The sequence below is a fragment of the Myotis nattereri genome, assembly GCF_964212035.1.
Source record: "Myotis nattereri genome assembly, chromosome: 17".
Lineage (NCBI taxonomy): Eukaryota > Metazoa > Chordata > Mammalia > Chiroptera > Vespertilionidae > Myotis > Myotis nattereri.
Genome location: NC_138092.1, coordinates 18,523,301 through 18,544,071, shown reverse-complemented (window position 1 = coordinate 18,544,071; position 20,771 = coordinate 18,523,301). Strand labels below are relative to the sequence as shown.

The window sequence follows — 20,771 nt, the reverse complement described above, 5'->3', positions numbered from 1 at the left end:
GGTAAGTAGACAGGGCCACCTCTTACTATTTATTTATTACTAATGGAGGGAGCAGGCCCAGGGAAGTTGGGTGATCATTCACAAAGCCAGACGGCACCCTTTCTCCTTCCCTGTGCTCTACTAAGGTTGGCCAATGCCCTGGTGGTGAAGCAGAGGGGACTAAATGTATCCTGGGTCCCTCTAGGAAATCCGTAAACTCTCGCCCTGGGCACAGATGTCCACTTCCTCCCCCTTCCTGTGTGCAGCCCTGTACAACCTCTTTATCACCTGTTTTCCTGGTCTGCAGGTGGATTGCCTGTGTCTCTGCCAGGACAGGTGGCTGAGCCAGCGCAAGACAAAGGAGTGAGCTAGGTGGAGCTGGCCTTGGCCCTGTTGGCCTGCTTGTCCGTCCTCTCCCACGATCTTTCCCTCCCTTTCTCAGACCTTCCAAGCTACTTGTGCAGGGGACTGGCCTCTGCGAAGATGAAGTTGTTGTAAACCTGTGTGCATTTTCCTTGGGGCTCTCTGAAGGCAGGGTTCTAACCCCAGGGCAACTCCAGAGATTTTGGAGGAGAATGGCTGAGGGAAAAACCACCTTTTTAAAGAGTGTTTATGAAATGTGTGACTTAAGTGGAATAAGGCACTTCCCACTGTGGGGCTTATTAAGGGGACGATGTTTGAAAAGCCCCCTTCTAGCTCTATAGCCACTGTGCCCATAGTTTTAGCTATGGGATAATAAAAGCTAACATATGTTGAGTGTTAGCTATATTCCAGGCACTGTTCTAGTTTTTTTAATGTTTCACCTAGGTTCCACCATCCTGGAGTAGGACTTACTATGAACATTTTCACCCATTTTACAGGTGAGGAAATTAAGGCAGAGAGAAAGTAAATAGCTTACTCAAGGCTCTATAGAGAAAAGTTCCATGATCCAAACCCAGGCAGATTGACTCCAAATCCCTCTTAATATTACATTACATGGTGTAGTTCCTTTTATTATAAAATAATTTTCTTTTAAGAAATGTGGGGTTTGGGGTGTTTTTTTTTTAAGAAAAAAAGACAGCCCTGACTGGTTTGGCTCAGTGGATAGAGTGTTGGCTTGCCGACTGAAGGGTCCTGGGTTTGATTCTGGTCAAGGGCATGTACCTTGGTTGCGGGGCACATCCATCCCCAGTAGGGGGTGTGCAGGAGGCAGCTGATCGATGTTTCTGTTTCTCTCTCATCGATGTTTCTAACTCTCTATCCCACTCCCTTCCTCTCTGTAAAAAATCAATAAAATATATTTTTTAAAAAGAGAAAAAAAGACAAAACTAATTGCCCATAATTGCACTGGGCCCCTGGTTATAATTTTTATAATAAGAGTAAGTGCACGTGGTTAGAAAAGCCAAATGGTTCCAAAAAGATATAAAATGAAAACAAGAGTCTCTGTATCCCTGCTGTCCCCTTGCCAAGGGGAGCCCTATTATCAAATCTTTTTTAATCCCTCCAGGTTATGTATTACTTGAAGGGTTGTTTACACAAAAGCAGACATGCCACAGTCACTAATTAGCATCATGTTTTCTTAACTAATAAGCGATTTTCCGACCGTTCCACTTCAGCACGCACAGGTGCGTGCCACTCCTTTTCATGACTAGAGTCCTTACTGGTAGATAATTACATTGTCTTTTTGGGTGCTTCTATGCAGGATAAATCCCTAGCAGTACGGTTTTCTTTTGTGTGTGCTGTTTCATTCATATTCTCACTAACCCTTACCAAAGGGTTTCCCCAAACCCTTCACAAAACCACTATTAGCAAGCTTTGACTTTTTACGTTTTTGCCAATCAGATGAAAGAAGTCTCATTTCCATTTCCATTTTAATGTTATCTGTGAAATTGTATGGCTTTTCAGGTATATTGCTCATTTTTTCCCCTCTATTGTCCTGTCATCCGTCTGTTCATGTCCTTTGCTCATTTTTCTGTTCTTTTTCTTCAAATTTGTATGAGCTTTGGTGAATTAGCTTTTTATCTGTCGTATGTTGCAAATAATGTCTTTAAATTTATTATTTGATTTTGACTGCTATTTTCCTATAAGTAATTTTATTTTATGTAGATTTATCAGTACAAAATTATTCACTTCTAAATACTTTAAATTTGAACTTTTTGTTTTTAAATGTGTGTGTATATGTGTTTATGGCAGCTCTAATCATTGCACATCAATCAGAATGAAGACAAATCTTTTTTGAAATTATGATATAAATGGAAATGATACTTAAAATTTTTCAGGAAGACTTCTGTTTTGAAATGCAACAGTACTTTTATGTATTTTTCCAATCAACTGATTGACATTTTGATCAAATATTCCCTTTCTGCCTGGCAGGTGTGGCTCAGTGGTTGAGCATCAACCCATGAACCAGGAGATCACAGTTCTATTCCTGGTCAGGGCACATGCCCAGGTTGTGGGCTCGATCCCCTGTAGGGGGAGTGCAGGAGGCAGCCAATGAATGATTCCCTCTCATCCTTGATGTTTCTGTCCTTCTCTCCCTCTCCCTTCCTCTCTCTGAAATCAATAAAAACATATAAAAAAATATTCCCTTTCTGAGATAAACACCACTAGAAGGTTCAAGGAATAGTTTGCAAAATCTAAAACAAAAGTCCTCTGGGAAGGATTTTTTGGATTCCTTGGCTGCCCCCTGCCCGCCCCCCCCCCCCCCAAAGCTTTGCAGCTAAAAGTCAGTCCTACTGAATTCACTTTATAGAGCAGCTTCTTTTATAGTGTCTTCTATAATTACATCTGTCCACTGCCCCAGCTGCTCCCTAATAGCTCTGCTTGGCTTCAGTGAAAATGGCTCATCTCTCCTCCCTGGAGAGCTTTAAATAAAAGATCTGTGTATCTCTGTGTGGGGATGAGAGGATGAAGGGATGAGGGACTGGTTTTGTTTTTCTTTTTTCTTTTTTAATTTGCTGCCTCTATTTGAGATGGGGATATAGGTGGCCAGCCTGAATTAATTTGATAGCTTTGTGGTGACACCCTAAGGATGAAGGAAGGTTTGGGATTGTGTCAAGCTCTGGTTTAGAATGACTTAATACAACTCTGCAGACGTCAGGATTGCTGTCCTCAGAGGCCAATGATGTTCTGATGTATGAGGACTGCACATTATCCTAAAAGCAGGCAAAAAATAATAACATCCTGAGAGACCACATCACAGGTCGTGGTTTTTAAAAATAAGTCTGGTGATCCGTTTTTGCACATATTCTTTTTGTTTGCATTTTTCCTTCTCTAATTCCCAGCCTCCCCATCACATGCAGAGAATGCTTAGTGTCCTGGCGTTATGAATAAAGTAATGCTTCTCAATAGAATCTAGCAGCCCTAGCCCGTTTGGCTCACTGGATAGAGCGTCGGCCTGGGGACCGAAGAGTCCCAGGTTCGATTCCGGTCAAGGGCATGTACCTTGGTTGTAGGCACATCCCCAGTAGGGGGTGTGCAGGAGGCCGCTGATCGATGCTTCTCTCTCATGGATGTTTCTAACTCTCTATCCCTCTCCCTTCCTCTCTGTAAAAAATCAATAAAATATATTTTAAAAAGAAAAATAGAATCTAGCAAGACTACCAAACGAAAAACCACCAGGATTTCTGGAGGCCAGCGAGCGTCGCTTGTAGCTGGAAGAGGCCTTCACCTGCAGGTGCTCAGGCATCAGGACTGGCACCACACCGTATCTGAAAGGTCAAGTTCATCCTGCCTGTGCAGTCCTGGAATCCTGCTCTGCCAACCGCAGCAGCTGATCCAAGACAGTATTGATAAGGAACAAAGACAGTATTGATGAGGATGACTTAGATATGCATATTTTAAATTCCCTTCCGCTTTTCAAGCTTGACTCCTCAGTGGCCAAATCTTATTTCCCGTGCTTTGTCCAAGCATTCCCTGTGACATCAGAGATTCCCAGTTGGGTGTCTGCACACAGGCAGATGGGGGCACACCTTACATATTAAAAGATTAAAAGCTTTCATATTTAATGATATTGAAATATTAAAAGTGTTGAAATTGAGCATACTCTTTGGCTTAAAAATTCTACCTTTGGGAATTAAAGAACTAAGTAGACAAGGATATAAATTCATATGCCCAAGGATACCCGTTGACGTTAGGCCTATGTTTAAGAATGTGGACCCTGGGGTCAGATGGCCTGGGTCCCAATCTTGCCTCTACTTCTTATTAGTTGTGTCACTGTTTCTTTGTCATTCAACTTCTCTGCCTTGTACATGTCCAGACCTCATAGGGTCTGTGCTATCACAAGAAAGAAATGACTTAACCTGTGGTAGATGCTTAGCATGGTTTCTGGCACATAGCGTTTGTTACCAATAGGAGGAAAACTGGAAATAGCCTCCATAGTCGTTGATCTAATGAAACAAAATGTGGTCTGCTTTCAAGATATTCACATATTGAAAGAAAGACAATTAGGTTACGTGATAGTGTATTAAGTCTGCATTCTAAAGAGTTATATGTCAAAAGATTATAGTTGGGTTTTTTTTTGGTAGTGGAATTATAGACTACATGTTCCCCTCTGGACCATTGCTATTTTCTAAATTATCTATAAAGGAAACGTATAGTATAGTAAACATTGTCTTTTTAACGTCTTCAGAGTAATAACAGCTAACATTTATTGAAAGCTTACAGTGGAGAGCAGGTTATATGAATATATGCATCGCTTGCACTGTCCCTATGAGGCAGGTGCTATGATTATCATCTCAATTTCACAATAGAGAAACTGAGGCACAGAGAGGCCCTGTCTGGCTCAGGGCCCGTATTTTTAGGTTAGGTACTCCCTTTGTATGATTTCAGCACCAAAAGAGCAATGGACTACAGCATCCACAACAATAACCTCGTTGCATTCACTGTTTAAAGGAAATGAGTAAAGAGTGCCTCTCCTTCCTTTTGTCTGTGTTGCCAGCTAATAGATAAATTGGGGGAGGGGGGATCAGGTCTCCAACCTTCCTCTTCAGTTATCATCCTTAGCAAATGAGGAAAGTACATCAGGTGATGTAGTAAAATTGACTTTTCTGTGTAGCCCTTAAATCAGCGGTTCTCAACCTGTGGGTCGCAACCCCTTTGGGGGTCGAACAACCCTTTCACAGGGGTCGCCTAAGACCATCCTGTATATCAGATATTTACATTATAATTCGTAACAGTAGCAACATTACAGTTATGAAGTAGCAACGAAAATAATTTTATGGTTGGGTTACAACATGAGGAACTGTATGTAAAGGCCCAGAAGGTTGAGAACCACTGCCTTAAATAGAGTGCATTGACTTTACATTGCATTAACCAAACTGGAAATAGTTATAATTTTGCAAATCATAAACTGAAATAGTTGAGAAGTAACATATTTTTTCCACTTTTATATTATTCAGATAGTCCTGAATGCATCTATTGGGTACCCTGAATGAGCCTTCTAATCTCTTTCATATGTGCAGAAGATAAGTTCAAAAAGTACAGGAACACGGTGACATTAGGGCCTGCAAATACGTAAGAGTCAATTATTTAGTTCCTGTAGCAATGAAGTGTCCCTCCAGTTCAGAGAGCTTAATTACCACGGATCAAAGGCATCATGAGGAAACAGTGGATTTTCAGCAATTGTCTGTTTCTCTTGTAGAATTTCCACACTGGGGACTGAGCCTGCAACCCCGGGCATGTGCCCTGACCAGGAATCGAACCGTGACCGCCTGGTTCATAGGTCGATACTTAACCACTGAGCCATGCCAGCCGGGCACACAGTATCTCTTTTTGAAAATCTTCTGCCTTTATGATTTAATAACCAACCTGGTCATTTACTAGTATGCAAAGCTGGTTGAAGGAGAGTGTCCAGACTAGTGTGTTCCTGGGTACCACGACCAATCGTGCATCCTTGAGACTAAAATACGAGTTTAGCCAGTGCATTTCTCAGAGGCAACTAATTAGGTTCGGGGAGCTTCTGGAGTTCAATTTATCATTAGATAAAGTCTCTGAAATCCAGAAGGCCTGGCCTGTCCCATCTTGATAAATTGCCAGCCTAATCCTCCCAGAACTCTGCTGGGAGGTGAAATTCACTACTGTCTCCTGTGCTCAGAGATCATTCTTGATCTTTTTCCCAGAAGAGGCCGGACTTCCTGAGAGGTGCTGGCAGCCGGGGGAGGGATCTCTCTCCTTGCTGTTGCTTACCTTCCCCTCTAGCAAATCTACTAGTAATACAACCCGTCAGCGACAGGATCTGCTCAGCAGTGGGCCAATCTGGCCACATCTTGCACATATGGCTCATCTTGCCAGTTAGCGAGATGGTAGAACTCTCCTGTGTCCCCGCATTCCCCGCTGCCTTGCTAAGGATGCAGCATGGTTCATACAAGTAGCACGAGGATTTGGGCAGGCTTTGTCACTCACAAACCTCGTACAAATCAGCCTTGGTCTCCTCAACTGCAGAACAGTGAGATGAATGCCTGCCTTACAAAGTTGTCAAAAATATAAAGAGTAGAAAGCATCTCGTTCAGGGCCTGGAACCTGCTAGGCACTCACAACGTCGTTTTTATTATAATCATTGTTCACTGCCTGTTAGAAACTCAGGGGATTTAAATTATTCATTTTTTCCTCAACTCACTAATGTGAGCTGGCCCTGGGTTCTAGACCAGAGAGTCAGGAGTTGTGTTGTAGGAGTTGAGAGACAAGGTCAAATAACTTGTACACCTAGGTTTGCTTCCTGAAAGCAAATGGAATTTCATCTTTTATTTCATCTCTTTCTTCTTCCCACTTATTCTCTCTCGCCTCTCTCTTCTCCTCCCCTCCACTTCCCCAGGCAAGCCCTGGAATATTTTCATTACAATTTCAGAACCACGTATTTGTTGTTGTTGGAGATGGGATCCATATTAATTATTCTACCACACTCCTAATGATACACCAGACTCTAGTCTATACTCAAGATACAATGCGATCTTCCTAAGCTAATGAACAATCCTTCCACCACCACCACCCCCCTCCCCCCCAAAAAAAACACCTACATTTTCCAATTTTCCTGTAATTCAGAGGTTCCGTCACTGTGAACTTTTTTCGTTCTGTTTGGAAGCACTCAATGCCTGTTTTTCGTTAAGGTTCTGTTTTATAGCAAACCTGCAGCCGCAGTCAGAGAAAGGCAATAAGCCGATAGCACGGTTCCAGCACTTATCTGGAGCCCAGGCTTGCTTCCTGACCGCTTCTAACTGGTTGATTATCTCCAGACCCCGAAGTGCCAAATGCAAGTGTGGCTAGGCTAGCTGACTACAAAAGCCCAAAGATAAACTCTCGGAAGAACTATGGGACTGAGGAGCACGCTGTTCGTGTTGCTTACAGTTTGGGCCGGCACGTGGATGAGGCTCAGAGGGCCTGTGACTCACAGGGCGGGCGCACGTTTCTCCCCCACGTGGGTCGCTGTTGGTAGTCTGCTGGACGCCGGGCATCTGCAGTCAGCCAGCCTCCTGTGCCTCCAAGCTGTGCTTGTGAAACCATGTCCTCCTGTGTGCGCCTTCTCTTGGCTGCTTCGGGGAAGACAGCCCAGGGGCTGGGAGCTCTGGAATCTTGGCACGTGCGGAGTTAGAGAGCAAAGGCAGGGCAGGGCGCCAGGGGCCCCAGGGGGCCGGGAGCTGGCCAGCGCGTCTGCGTCCTGGGTTTCCTTCCCCTCATGCCTCTCCCCCCTGTTGTTTTGCAGGTAGTGAAGCCGATTTTAGCTCCTCGAGCAGCACGGGCAGCATTTCCGCTCCTGAGGTCCACATGTCTGCCGCGGGAAGCAAGCGCTCCTCTTTCTCACGCAAGTAGGCACTGTCTCCTGCTCTGTGATTATTAAGCCCCTTTGCACAGGTGACTCACCTGGACTTGATGCTTCTATAGAGCCGCCCAGATGACTGTCCAGTCATATCTTACTGGTCAGTGAGTGATTTTTGTTTGTGTTTTAGTGATTAGAAATGGGTGGTTTTCCCTACCTGTCCTCCTGTGGTCACGTGGTGTGGCCTCTGTCATCTCTCATCCAGGCCTTGGCTCTGGGTCCAACCCGCTTTCTCTCCCTCACTCACCTGTGTACTCACCTGGGTACCCAGCTGGCCTTCCAGTTTCCACCCGCCTCCCCTCATGAATCTAGATTATGAATTCACCCTTTCTTTCTTCCAGCTGAGCTTCCCTTTCTTTCTTTTTGTGCAAGAAGCATAATGACCATGTGGGCATCACAATATTTACGTGGGGAAAGGGTGAGGGAAGTATGACGTTCATAGGCATGAGTGGCCACCACAGAAAGGGGCAAAAGAGCAAAATAGCTAAGTGTGTGGGCTCTGGGGTCAGGCTACACCTTGGTTTGAACAGCAGCTTCACCTACAGGCTGTGTGGCCCCGAGCAAGTTGCTTAGCACCTCTAAGCCTCAGTCACCTCGTCTGTAAAATAGGGCTATAGTCATACCCACCTCATAAGGTTCATTGTTAGGATTAGATTGGCTGATAGAGGTAAAGTGTGGGCTCAGTGCCTGGAGCACGGGAAGCATCAACAGGGTTCGCCATGGATGCTGCTTGGATTGAGGGGAGAAGACCAGGGGACATGGGAGCCTCTTCACATGAGGAGGACAGGGATTCTCTGCCACCATCAGTGACTTATCCTACAAGTATTTGTTGAGCATCTACTGTGAGACAGGTTCTGGAGATAGGGCAGTAAACAAATTGCCATGAAAATTATATTCATTCTAGCAGGGAAAGAGAGACAATAAATGCATAAGTGATATAATTACTTTTAAAACATGCAGGGAAAGGCTATGGGAGAGTAATGGGGTGTGTGGTGTGTTCCAGATAGAGGGGTTCTGGGAGACCTCGGCGATGAGGTGAGCTCTGAGCAGAGACCTGAACAAAGCGACGGATGAGCCACAAGGCACTTGGGGGTGATTTGTCTCTAGACTTTGGGGCTGTCACTTGGCTCTCCTGGGCCACAGTGTCCAAATGTGTACAAAAGAGGTTGGACTACACGATGTTTTAAGGTCCGTTCCTGGAAGAAAGCTGTCCCATTTCTAAAACCTTGCATTTCCAGGAGTCAGCAAGAGAATAGTTCCATTCCTCTTGGGGAAGCCGCAGCTTGGGCTGATGTTTACAGAGGGACCTGAGACGCACAGTGTAGAGTTTATTGAAAACAAAGCTGAAGCCAGACAAACCTGTAACAAAAGAGTGAAGTCCACACGAAAAAGCAGTCATTCTGTTCCCAAACACCATCTGTTTTGGAAATAAAGTGCCTCTGAGATCACAGGACGGTGCATATAAACGTTCTCTGTATAAGTCAGATGTGGCTTGCTCTGAAAATAACCCATTTATCTAACCCATTCAAGAAATTAGCCCATACCCATGGTACAGGTATCAAAGAGCAGAGAGGCAAAAGGAAAAACAAATGTCCTGAAGAAGAAGCCAAATTTGTTAAGCCTTTCAAAGGAATTTGTATTTGTGGTTAAATTTCAAGGTAATGCCAGTAATGCTGAGTGACTTAGAGAAAATATGCTAGTCTGGAATCCATGATATCTCTAAGTGGTTAAAAACTGATATGATAAACATAAAATAGCTAAATCTATGTGCAAATCAGATGTATGTTTAGTAGATGGAAAAATGAAGCTGGAAATGTTCTATCCATTATCCTCACTTTTTTTTAAATCCTGACCCCAGGACATGCTTATTGGTTTTAGAGAAAAAGGAAGGGAGGGAAGGAGGAAGGGAGGGAGGGAAAGAGAGAGGAAGAAACGAGAGAGAGAGAGAGAGAGAGAGAGAGAGAGAGAGAGAGAGAGAGAGAGAGAGAGAATGAACAGTGACTGGGGAATTGAACCTGCAACCCAGGTATGTGCCCTGATTAGGAATCGAACCTGTATCCTTTCAGTGTACAGGACAACACTCCCACTAACTGAGCCACACCAGTCAGGGCTCTCACTTTTTTTTAATCTGACCCAGGCACAGCACCATGAGTAGATTTCTATGATGGAATAGCTCAGCATTTCACGTAGTCTTTGTGATCCACACATTGAGGGCAACTCCTGTAAATGGTCCAGTATCCATGCCAAATTCTGTAATAGCTTGTGATCTATTTAATTGGCTCATTCCTCCTGTTAGAAAGGAATTTTCTCTGTGGAGAATTAGCTCCTGGGAGAAAGCATGGCAGGAACATTGGCAAAAGTGGGGTGAGAGGAATGAGGGACAAGGTGGAGTTGGGGAGAATAGTTTTGATAGGTGATTTTAAAAACAACACATTAGAGATTTGCAAATGATCTCTTATAGAAGGCCAACTCTGCTGATGTATCTGAGGTATTCTCTTCCTTAAACTAAAACCCTATCTGATCAGGGGCAGATGGAAGCGAGAAGAAAAGAAGGGCTTGGGATTTGGAGTCAGACCTGAGTTCAGCCTCCACTGTTTATTAGGTGCATGACCCAGAGCCCTGAGCCTCAGTTTCCTCTCCTGGAAAATGGGGTAATAATGGCATCTACCTCCTGCTGCTGTTGCTGATGGTGGTGGTGCTGATTATGGTGGTGATGACCATTCCAATTTGCTAGAGCTGACATGACAAAATGCCTCTCCTGAGGTTTCCATCTTCACGTCTCCCTGTCTCTCACTTCGCATTTTTCCTACTCATGCTTGCAGGCCTGGGGTGGGGTCAGCAGAGTTCTATCCCCTGTGGACTTCATTCTTGTTCACCAAACCAGGGAGGTTAGGTGGGCTGAGGAGGGGTAGCATTGGGTTTGCCTATTCACAGCCACGACCAATATGGAATCCCTGCTTCTCCTTCCAAATGTTTTATCATCATCCATGATGACTTTGGATTAAACTAAATGTAAGGAACAGAAGAGACATTTTTAAGTATGTACTTTCTCTTAAAAAAAAAGTTAGCTGTTACAGTCTAGTCATTCATTTCCTGAAATGCATGTGAATATATTTGAAGGCTTGATTGTACTTCAGTCATGTTTAATAGCTTAAGAGTTTTTGCTTTCGTCTGTAGAGCAGATGAGTTCTTACAAAATCCCCATCTAACTGAATGTGTGTCTTAGTCACATACTACACTGAAGAAGGCAGAGGCAAATTCTTCAGGTAATAACCACATAGATAGCCAGTCCCTAATGTACCTGTGTACAAGCTCAAAACAGTATATTCCACTTGGGTAAAGTAGGAGGCATTTCTGTAGCGTGAAAAGACCTGGATTTCATTCCCCGTTCAGCTCTGTGCTCTTGAGCCAGTTTTTTTGTTTGTTTGTGGGTTTTGTTTGTTTTTCTCTCTCTCTGAGCCTCAGTTACTTACTGAGTACTTCACGGAGTATTTCACTGATCACACAAGGGAGATAACCTCTGTACCAGCTTTATATCCAGCTTGACGGTCAGTTACATGAAACAGTGTTCATAAAGCACCAGGAATAGGGCTGGAGTCACAGGGGGTCCGTGGTGAAGGTTGACTCAAGAGGATTCCCCAGGTCACAATTAGGGCGAGTTCCTTCCTGTCTGCCCTGACTTGTAATGGCTAATCCTCCAAACTCCTCACAGCCACAGTAAGAAGCGGTCAGGCCAGTTGGTGCCAGGTCTGGAAGGGACGTATGAAGAAGCAAATCCAAGCCAGGGTGCATGTTCTCTGCAGCTACTCCCGAGGCCCTCCCACCCCCGGGGCTGCTCAAGTTGGTTTGTCACAAAGCCATCAGCCCATCTGTTCTCCATAAAGCGCCCCCTTTTCAGGAAGAGGAGACCGAGTCCATTTGCATGATTTCAAAAGGAAAGAACCTTTTAACTTTCCAACGTGGTGATGTCTCCTTTGTGTGTGATTTATGGGTTGACAGCTAGTTGACATTGTGCTTGATTTTAAATAACTGTGGGTTGGGAGCCAAGTGCACCCACGTGCACACTCACATTCCCGTGCACACACGTTTCTCATTGAGATGTGTCGGTTGGACATGGCGGTAATTAAAATGGCAAGGGGATCATCAGAAAGCAGGACTGACTGCTCTGTGTCCTGTTCCAACACTCTTTTCAAAATGCTCCCCTGGAACCAGATTAACAGGGAAGTGGAAACAAGTTTCTTCTCTAATGACACCCTATAGTTCAATTGCCCTGAACAGCTTACCAAATGCCCTCATATGCATTCTTTGATTTTTCATATCAACTCTGTGAGGAGGACAGGAGAAGTTATCATATATCCCGTAGGTTAAGTTCCTACTACGTGGCAGTGCCAGGACTTAAACCCAGTGTATTCAGTTACCAGTCTTCCAGGGAGCACCTAGTGTGTGCCAGGCAGCAGCGGGGATAGGAAAGGCCAGGCTGTGTTTCTGCCCACAGCATGCCCCCATCCCCCGGGAAAGGAGGGTTGGAGTTGTGATGCATTGTGGTTCGTTTCACATTGGAAGTTTGCACGGAGTATTAGAGAGCAACAAGGAATGGCACTTGCACCGGCCTTGGGAAGGAAGAATCCAGAGAAGGCTGCTTGGAGTAGGTGCCCATCAGTTTCAAAGTAGGGGGTACCCCAGAGGCTTAGGGTAGGGAGCAGAAGAATATTCTAGGCAGAGAACCTTAGAAGCTTAAAAATATAAAGGTGTTGGAGAGCGAGGATTGTCAGGAAACTGTAAGTCGTTTGGAATGCTGGGATAGAGGGCGGAGCGGGGTGTGGCAGAGGATGGGTGGGACAGGGTGGTGGGATTGGACCTTGCGGACATGCTAAGGAGTTTGGCCTTTATTCTGGAGGTGGGGGAGCCAGCGAATGGCTTGGGGGAGGCCAGTGATATTCAAATTCCATTTTGGAAAGGCCACTCCAGCCGCAGGACCAGCCTCCTTGCCCGAGGGGTCAAGACCAGAGGCCAGGGAGCGAAGAGGGGGCTGTTACAACATTTCAGCAGTTAAATGATAAAGGTTGTGCTAAGTTCTGGGGGATGGAAAGAGAAGGGTAAACAATAAGTGGTTAAAATTATAGACCTGATACATGTATGTGGGCTGTGTTTATTGTTCTATTTTCTCCTCCTTCTTTATGGACAGTCCCCTACTTCCCCATTCTCCAAATGAGCCAACCCAATCGTCTGAACCCACCTGAAGCTGAAACAGGTGTCCTGGAACAAACACCACATCTTCAAAACTGCCTCCAGAATGAACCTAAACCAAATCAATATTTACATGGTTTGTGTTCCGAGCAGGCTGCTGGGTTTAATCCAAAACAAGCTTTGTGGTCAGAAACCATTTGAAACAACAGCAGAGGGAGAGGTTGCCGGTGCCAATGGCACAAGGAGAGAAAGTATCGGGCAGGTGGGAAGAAAGCTGCTCACAAGGGCAGTTTGTACCAATAATTACATTGCCTCTTTCTAACTCTGTAAGTTGGATTTCCTTAGTAGTAACTAGCTCTAAGGAGTAAAGCATTGGCGGTGGTTACCAATAGCCTCGAGGGTTTTAACATTTTAAAAAATATATATTTTATTGATTTTTTACAGAGAGGAAGGGAGAGGGATAGAGAGTTAGAAACATCGATCAGAGAGACATCGATCAGCTGCCTCCTGCACACTCCCCACAAGGTATGTGCCCTCAACCAAGGTACATGCCCTTGACCGGAATCGAACCTGGGACCCTTGAGTCCGCAGGCTGATGCTCTATCCACTGAGCCAAACCAGTTAAGGCTTAACGTGTTTTTTTTTTCATGCTCTTCCCTCAGCCGAGGTCCCCACGGGCGGAGTAATGGAGCTTCATCGCACAAGTCTGGCAACAGCCCACCGTCCCCACGCGAGAAGGACCTTCTGTCCATGCTGTGCAGGAATCAGCTGAGCCCTGTCAACATCCATCCCAGCTATGCGCCTTCTTCCCCAAGTAGTAGCAACTCTGGCTCCTACAAAGGAAGTGACTGTAGCCCAATCATGAGGTGAGTACTAATCATCTTTCAATTCCCAGTTCCTGGTTCATCCTACGTGGTAAGTTTTCTTTAAAAAATAGTTACGCAACTCTTGATCCGCTGTCTTATTCTGCAACAAGACACTTCTCTTTCCCACACTCAGCTCATGGTTTAAGGGCTGCTGCAGAAAGAACGCCAGCCACAATCTCTCTTAAGTTTCAGCAATCCAAGTGGTGAGTGGGTAGGGAGGAAAATGGTATCGCTCATGTGTTCATTTAGATACCAGTTATGTGTTGAGTACCACGTTGTGCCAGGTACTGTGCTGAGAATAGAGCAGCGAGCAACAGAGATGGGCCCTGTGTGTACCACCCAGAGGAGAAGAAAGACCTGACTCATCTCATGACAACAACTCATTAAGATTATTCTGCAAGTAGATGTGTATGTAAAAGGTGGCCAGGGGTCCCACTCTGAAGGGATCGCTGAGAAAGTGAAATTGAAATGAGATCTGAAGGTCAAACAAAGAATGAGTTAGTCCTTGAGGGATGCGGGTGGGGAGGCAGAAAGAAGGAACTGCACATCCAAAAGGGCCAGGACATGAGGAACAGAGGGCTTGGAGCTGGACTCAGGCCCTCTTGGATGGAGTGCAGGCTCAGGGGGAATAGGGCGAGGGCAGTGGCTTGGGCTGCGTCCAGAGTCAGGGAAGAAGCTGCCAGCCGTCCTCCGTCAGCCCCTTCCTCTGGGCGTCTGTTCTCATCAGTCAGCTCTCGTACAGCCTGGCAGGGGCCTGGATTCCAGCTCTGGGTGGTTTGTAGAACATCAGGCACCTCTCTTCCCAAACACACTCAGCCTCGTTCCAGTCAGAAGGAGGAAACTGCCCACCGAATCAGCACACTCACTCCAGGGACTGGTTTCGGAACAATTTGAATTCAACGCGTAACAATCAGGATGTTAAGGGCACATTGTGTGGAAAGTTAGGTCATCTCGCTCCCTTCCTTCCCTCCCGCCTGCCCTCACTCATTGTCCTTTAACATAACAGCCTGCTACTCTGCACTGGCAGGCAAGCCCTGGACCATTGTGTATTATTTTGTCTGAGATCATTCAGAAGCCATAGAAAATCCTCCCTCTCCCCCGTCACCCTCCCCACACACTACCCTGATATTCCCTGTACTGAACATCCTAAGCCTGGCAGGTATATTGCCATCCCCTTTCATGGTGAGGCCACACGTTACTGAAGTTTAAGATCTCAACACACGGCTGCCACTTCTTCTCAAGCTCTTTTCTGTGCCTTTCTTGGCCTTTTTATACTAAAGGTAACATTGCGATACTTGGGCTGTTTCAGGCGGTCTGGAAGGTACATGTCCTGCGGTGAGAATCATGGGGTGAAGCCCCCAAATCCAGAACAGTATTTGACTCCCCTGCAGCAGAAAGAGGTGACAGTGAGACACCTGAAGACCAAGCTGAAGGAATCTGAGCGCCGACTCCACGAGAGGTGAGTCCCAGTTCCTCGCACAGGGTGGTTTAGGACAGTTGTTGTTTTTGTTTTGTTTTTTTCTATAAAATGAAATATGAAACTACACTGTAGAAAAGTGGAAAAGAAGAAATGTGATTTCATTTCTGTCATATTTCATAACTCAGTCTCAGAAGATTTGGCTGTTTCAGGAGTTCAGGGGCCCTCCTTGGTTAGAGGGGACCACCTGCTCTGGGTGTGAGCAGCTTTGACAGGAGGAGTTGGGTGTGTGCCTGACTATATTTAAATGGCAGGAACACTCAGAGCAACAATCCATACTTCCAGCCCGATGGGTCACACACAGGGAGCCCTGTTTATTTCTGTGAGAGTGGATGGCTGTGTGCACTGTGATTCCTGCCAGCTATTTCTGTGCTGAAGGAAGAGGTTCATTATTCTTGGCCAAGTGTTGAGGTAAAAGGCAAAACAAAGCAGCCCATGCTTAAGAGATCTTATCTCGGAGAGAAGAGACCTGTGACAGTTGGAGCAGATGAGATTCTCTGCTTGATGGTTTTCCCCTGGAACATTTTAGGATGGATGGGCAGAGCTCCGACCAGGGTAGCTGTGAACCCAGGGTAAGGTTGCCCAGAGTCAGACCCTATTTTCTGGAAGTCTTTGGAGTATGATTTGAGGAAACCATGAGAGAGTTTGAGCAGTCATGGGAGGGAGAATATTCAAGCCTAAGCTTAAAGCAGCAAAACTGACAACATCTCCTCAGATATGTCAAGATCCTCACTGCCAGGTCTTCATATCCCTGAGAATGTGTGGACATAGGAAGGCATTACATGTAAGGAAGAAATTTTCAACAAAGATCTTGAAGTAGAGTCCTTTAAGGGATCTAAAAACATAGGCTAGATTCTCTTCAGTGTAGGATGGATCTGATATCATCTTACCTGAGAGAAGATAGAATAATCAATTTTTCACAAAGTCCTTGCAACATGTATCATTTTATGATTTAATTTTTTAGAAAAGATTATCACTGGAATATGATGAGAGAAATTCTGCCTTCTTAGGTAGGTGATTGAAAGTGAAATGGGCCCAGCTGGAGTGGCTCAGTCGTTAAGCATCAACCTATGAATTGGGAGGTCTCAGTTCGATTCTCGATCAGAGCACATGCCTGGGTTGTGGGCTCCATCCCCATTGTGGGGCATGCAGGAGGCAGCCAATCAGTGATTCTCTCTCATCATTGATGTTTCTATCTCTCTCTCCCTCTCCCTTCCTCTCTGAAATCAATAACAATATGTATATATTTTTAAACGTGACATGGACTTTCCTTCCACAAACTACCTATATAAATAAAAGGCTAATATGCAAAGTGTCCCCTTGGGTGTTTGACCGGGGGACTGGAAGTTCAATTGCTCACTATGACCTGCACTGACCACCAGGAGGTGGCACAGAATGAAGGAAAGCCCGATCAGCCCTGATTGCCGGCCAGGCCTAGGGACCCTACCCATGCACAAATTTTGTACACCAGGCCTCTAGTAGGAATATAAAAGGACAACTGAGAGACTCTAATATGTTCTAATAATAAATTTTCAAATATTAAGGTTGGTCTTTTTAAATATATTTTTATTGATTGCAGAGAGGAAGAGAGAGGGAGAGAGAAAGAAACATCAATGATGAGAGAGAATCATCAGCTGGCTGCCTCCTGCACCCCCTACTGGGGATCGAGACCACAACTCGGGCATGTGCCCTGACCAGGAATCCAACCATGACCTCCTGGTTCATAGGTCGACACTCAACCACTGAGCCACGCCAGCCGGGCTCAAATATTAAGTATTAAATAAGGTATAATGCTTGTAAAATACTTAATGCAGTGTCTGACATGTAGTGATGCTCCAAAAAGAGGGGAAAAAACAATAGGAGTGTTTTTTATTCTGATTCTAGTTACTAGAACAGGGGTCCTCAAACTTTTTAAACAGGGGCCAGTTCACTGTCCCTCAGACCGTTGGAGGGCCGGACTATAGTTTAAAAACAAACTATGAACAAATTCCTATGCACACTGCACATATCTTATTTTGAAGTAAAAAAACAAAACGGGAACAAATACAATATTTGTACTTGCATGTGGCCCGCGGGCCGTAGTTTGAGGACTCCTGTACTAGAATTATTTTAGCTATTTTACAGTTGGGGGTGGGCTTATTTATGGGTATGAACCTGGGAAAGAAAAAATGTCAAAACTGATTTAATTAAGTCTGTGTTTCAAGTGGAAGAGCTTGGTCATTTGCCTGTGTGTCAGCTGGCTCAGAGATGACATTTTTCTCAGCCTCATGGGTCTGCTCCTCTTCTCACTGCAGGGAAACAGAAATTGTGGAGCTGAAGTCCCAGCTGGCCCGGATGAGGGAAGACTGGATTGAAGAAGAGTGCCACCGGGTGGAGGCCCAGTTGGCCCTCAAGGAGGCCAGGAAAGAGATCAAACAGCTCAAACAGGTCATCGAGACCATGAGGAGCAGCCTGGCCGATAAAGACAAAGGCATTCAGAAATACTTTGTGGACATCAACATTCAGAACAGGAAGCTGGAGTCCCTCCTGCAGAGCATGGAGCTGGCGCACAGTGGCTCCCTGAGGGATGAGCTGTGCCTGGACTTCTGCGATTCCCCGGAGAAAAGCTTCCCCCGAGACACCCCTGTTGGCCGGACGGCAGATGGGCTGTCCGCGGAAGAGCAGGTCACAGAGGAAGGGGCGGACAGTGAGCTGCTGGTGGGAGACAGCATGGTGGATGGCTCAGATCTGTTGGATGAGCTGGAGACGGCCACCGCCACCCAGGCTGGCGACCTGGAGCTGCTGCATTGCACCCCTGGGGCAAAGGTCCTGGCGATCATCCCCACGGAGGTGGGTCCAGAGGTGGGCCGTGTGGTGGTGGAGCGGGCTGTGCAGACCGACGTGGTGCCCTACAGCCCCGTGGTCTCCGAGCTCATTCAGTACGTGCTCCAGCTCCAGGACCCCTGTGCCTGGGGCTCAGCATCGCCTTCTGAGTCCGCAGCTGATTCCACAGAAAGCTTCCCGGAGTCCATCTCCGCATTGATGGTTGATTTAACTCCAAAGAATCCAAACTCAGCCATCCTTTTGTCTCCCGTGGAGACCCCAGACGCCACGGTGGAGGCGCAAGCTCCTGCAGATCGTCTCATGAGAGAGCTGGATTTCGCAGGTTGCACAGAAGAAAGGCTGGACGGCATCATCCCGCGGGCCCCGGGGGTCGTGGGGAGGCAGTACTGGAGCCGCAGTTTCCTGGTGGATCTCCTGGCCGTGGCTGCCCCCGTGGTGCCCACCGTGATGTGGGTGTTCAGTACTCAGAGGGGGGGCACGGATCCCGTGTACAACATCGGGGCCTTGCTTCGGGGCTGCTGCGTGGTTGCCCTGCACTCGCTCCGCCGCACCGCCTTCCACGTCCAGACCTAGAGAGCAGTGGTGGTTCCGTGCGCCAGTGGGTCCCAGGAGGTGTGGTGCCAGGTGGAGAAGCAGCAGGTCGACCCAGGGCGGTCTCTGTTCTGTCGTGTTGCTCCTCGGTATTTGATTTGCACTATGTTTAGTGGGAGCCTGTTCCCTGTGGCGGCCCGGAGGTATCTTCAAAGGCATGGAGACCTGGTTCAAGTCAAAAGCCCCACCCGTGTGGTGTCGAAAGCATGCTCGTGACCCTGCGTGTCGTCAGAGGTGCCCGTTCTTACCCTGGTGGTTCAGGAAGAGAAAATGCAAAGTTTGCACTTTCCAGACAGCTTCTGTCCTGCCGGCATGCGATCTCCTTGCTTTGCTTCGTGCTGTTTTCCAATGTGTGATTGTTCCAGCATTCCTGATGGTCTTGTGCATAGCAGGGGACTGTAACCAAAAATGAACATGTATTTGCGCCCTTGGTTTGAAGAAGTCTTGACTAATCCTTTAGTGTCTTCATTGGGGTTGATAAAGTTTGAGTGTTTGCCGTTTTCTACTAAATGTAGCTCCAAAGTCTAAAAATGGCTTGTTTGTCCTTAAATCTGTTAATTGATGAAACTGTCTGTAAGTTTACAGTGTATTAACTTATTTTTTGCTTCTTATATATAGTGTTTTATTGGAAATGGTTTGTAACCAGACACTTTGGCATGATGAAAATAAAGATTAGTGTTTCCAGTTAAATAAATGTTTTATCCTCCTATAAAATGATGATCTCTGCAGTTTTATTTTAATAGATAAAAAAAGATTAAATGAGTAGCAGATCCTTCCATGGTTATCAATAGTGGTCTGTAAAAATGGGATTAATTTAAGAAATTAGAACGAGGAAACATAATTATTAAAGGTAAGGATTTCCTATCCTGTCTTTTTTAAAAAAACAACATTGTTTCTTAAAAGTAGTAAAAGTAGCTTTGGTGGTTGGTTTGTTTTTAAATTACCCATACACTTGTTTTTCCACATATTTATTCAGAAAGGATATGTTGACTATTTTCAGGAAAGTTGTGTTGATTTTTTCCCAGGCATGTTAAGGGTGCGGAGAGGGAGAATATGCTAGGACCATACACCCTCCTCCCCTTGGAATAATAGGGTGAGGGTAGGTGGCTGGGGAAGGATGAGATAGTATTTGATCTGTATTCATTTCTTCACATCAATCTTGGGAAGTGGGTATTACTCCATTTTACAGATGAGGGAGCTGAGCCTCAAAGACGTGCTCAGAATGTCCTAATTCATCTCTGAAGCCAAGATTTCAAGGGTCAGCAAAGCAAATACCTTTCCACTTTACCACACAAAGGGAAGCGACCTGGAGAATATCCTAACTTCTCATTCAGAAACTCTTCTTCCATGTAGAACTTTTTACCTTTAATACTTTATTTTTTTATCTACTATGCCTTGGTTATTGCCCATCCCCCAATAAAATATTAACTCTCTGAAGGCAGGAATCTGTGTTCTGTTTTGTTCATAAATTATGTCAAGAATTTAGAACAGTATATGGCACATAGTAGGTGTTAGGTCCACGCCCACAGGAGCCAGGTCAAGAGACGTGAGTGTTTAAGAAATTTTACTACATTCTTGTCTCAGCCCTTCTGTTCACAGATGTAACAATAAATTTATAAATTTTGTTTTTTAACTTCATTCAGCCTGGTTCCTCTCAGCATCGACTTAACAGTAGGGATTCTAGCAATAGCTGTTAAATGAAATAATTTATCCAACAAATTCTTATTGGGTACTCACATGCTAGGCACTTTACTGGCTTGGTCTTCAGTGGTGGAGGATACTGTTTCTTCCTTGAGAGGTCTTAGATTCTGCCTGTGAAAGGCATAAAATATGTCAGCAAGATCATTTTAAATAGCGGTAAGTGCTTCCAAGGAAATAAGGTGAAGGAAAGGAAAATTAGCACTGATGGGTGAAAAAGAGCCTGTCACATGAAAATATGGCAAATAAAATGTTGCAAAAAGAACAAATGCAAAGGCCAAGAGTCAGAAAAGGGCTCAACATTTTATAGGGTCTTCAAAGAGGTCAGTGGCTAGAGCAGAGGGAAGGAGAAGAGGAGGTT

The 20,771-nt window shown here is 45.5% G+C and overlaps 1 protein-coding gene across 3 annotated transcripts in view; it reads left to right on the top strand.

Annotated features, from left to right (window-relative positions):
• SYBU (syntabulin) overlaps nucleotides 1-19,425 on the top strand; it is a 104,998-nt gene extending 85,573 nt beyond the window's left edge. For all 3 annotated transcript variants that reach the window (XM_081111311.1, XM_081111309.1, XM_081111310.1), the window contains 4 exons: nucleotides 7,655-7,757; nucleotides 13,618-13,821; nucleotides 15,131-15,280; nucleotides 17,593-19,425. In XM_081111311.1, the coding sequence (XP_080967437.1) occupies nucleotides 7,655-7,757; nucleotides 13,618-13,821; nucleotides 15,131-15,280; nucleotides 17,593-18,694 (1,559 nt within the window). In that variant the 3' untranslated portion in view covers nucleotides 18,695-19,425. The remainder of the gene's footprint in view (nucleotides 1-7,654; nucleotides 7,758-13,617; nucleotides 13,822-15,130; nucleotides 15,281-17,592) is intronic.
• The last annotated feature ends 1,346 nt before the right edge of the window (nucleotides 19,426-20,771 follow it).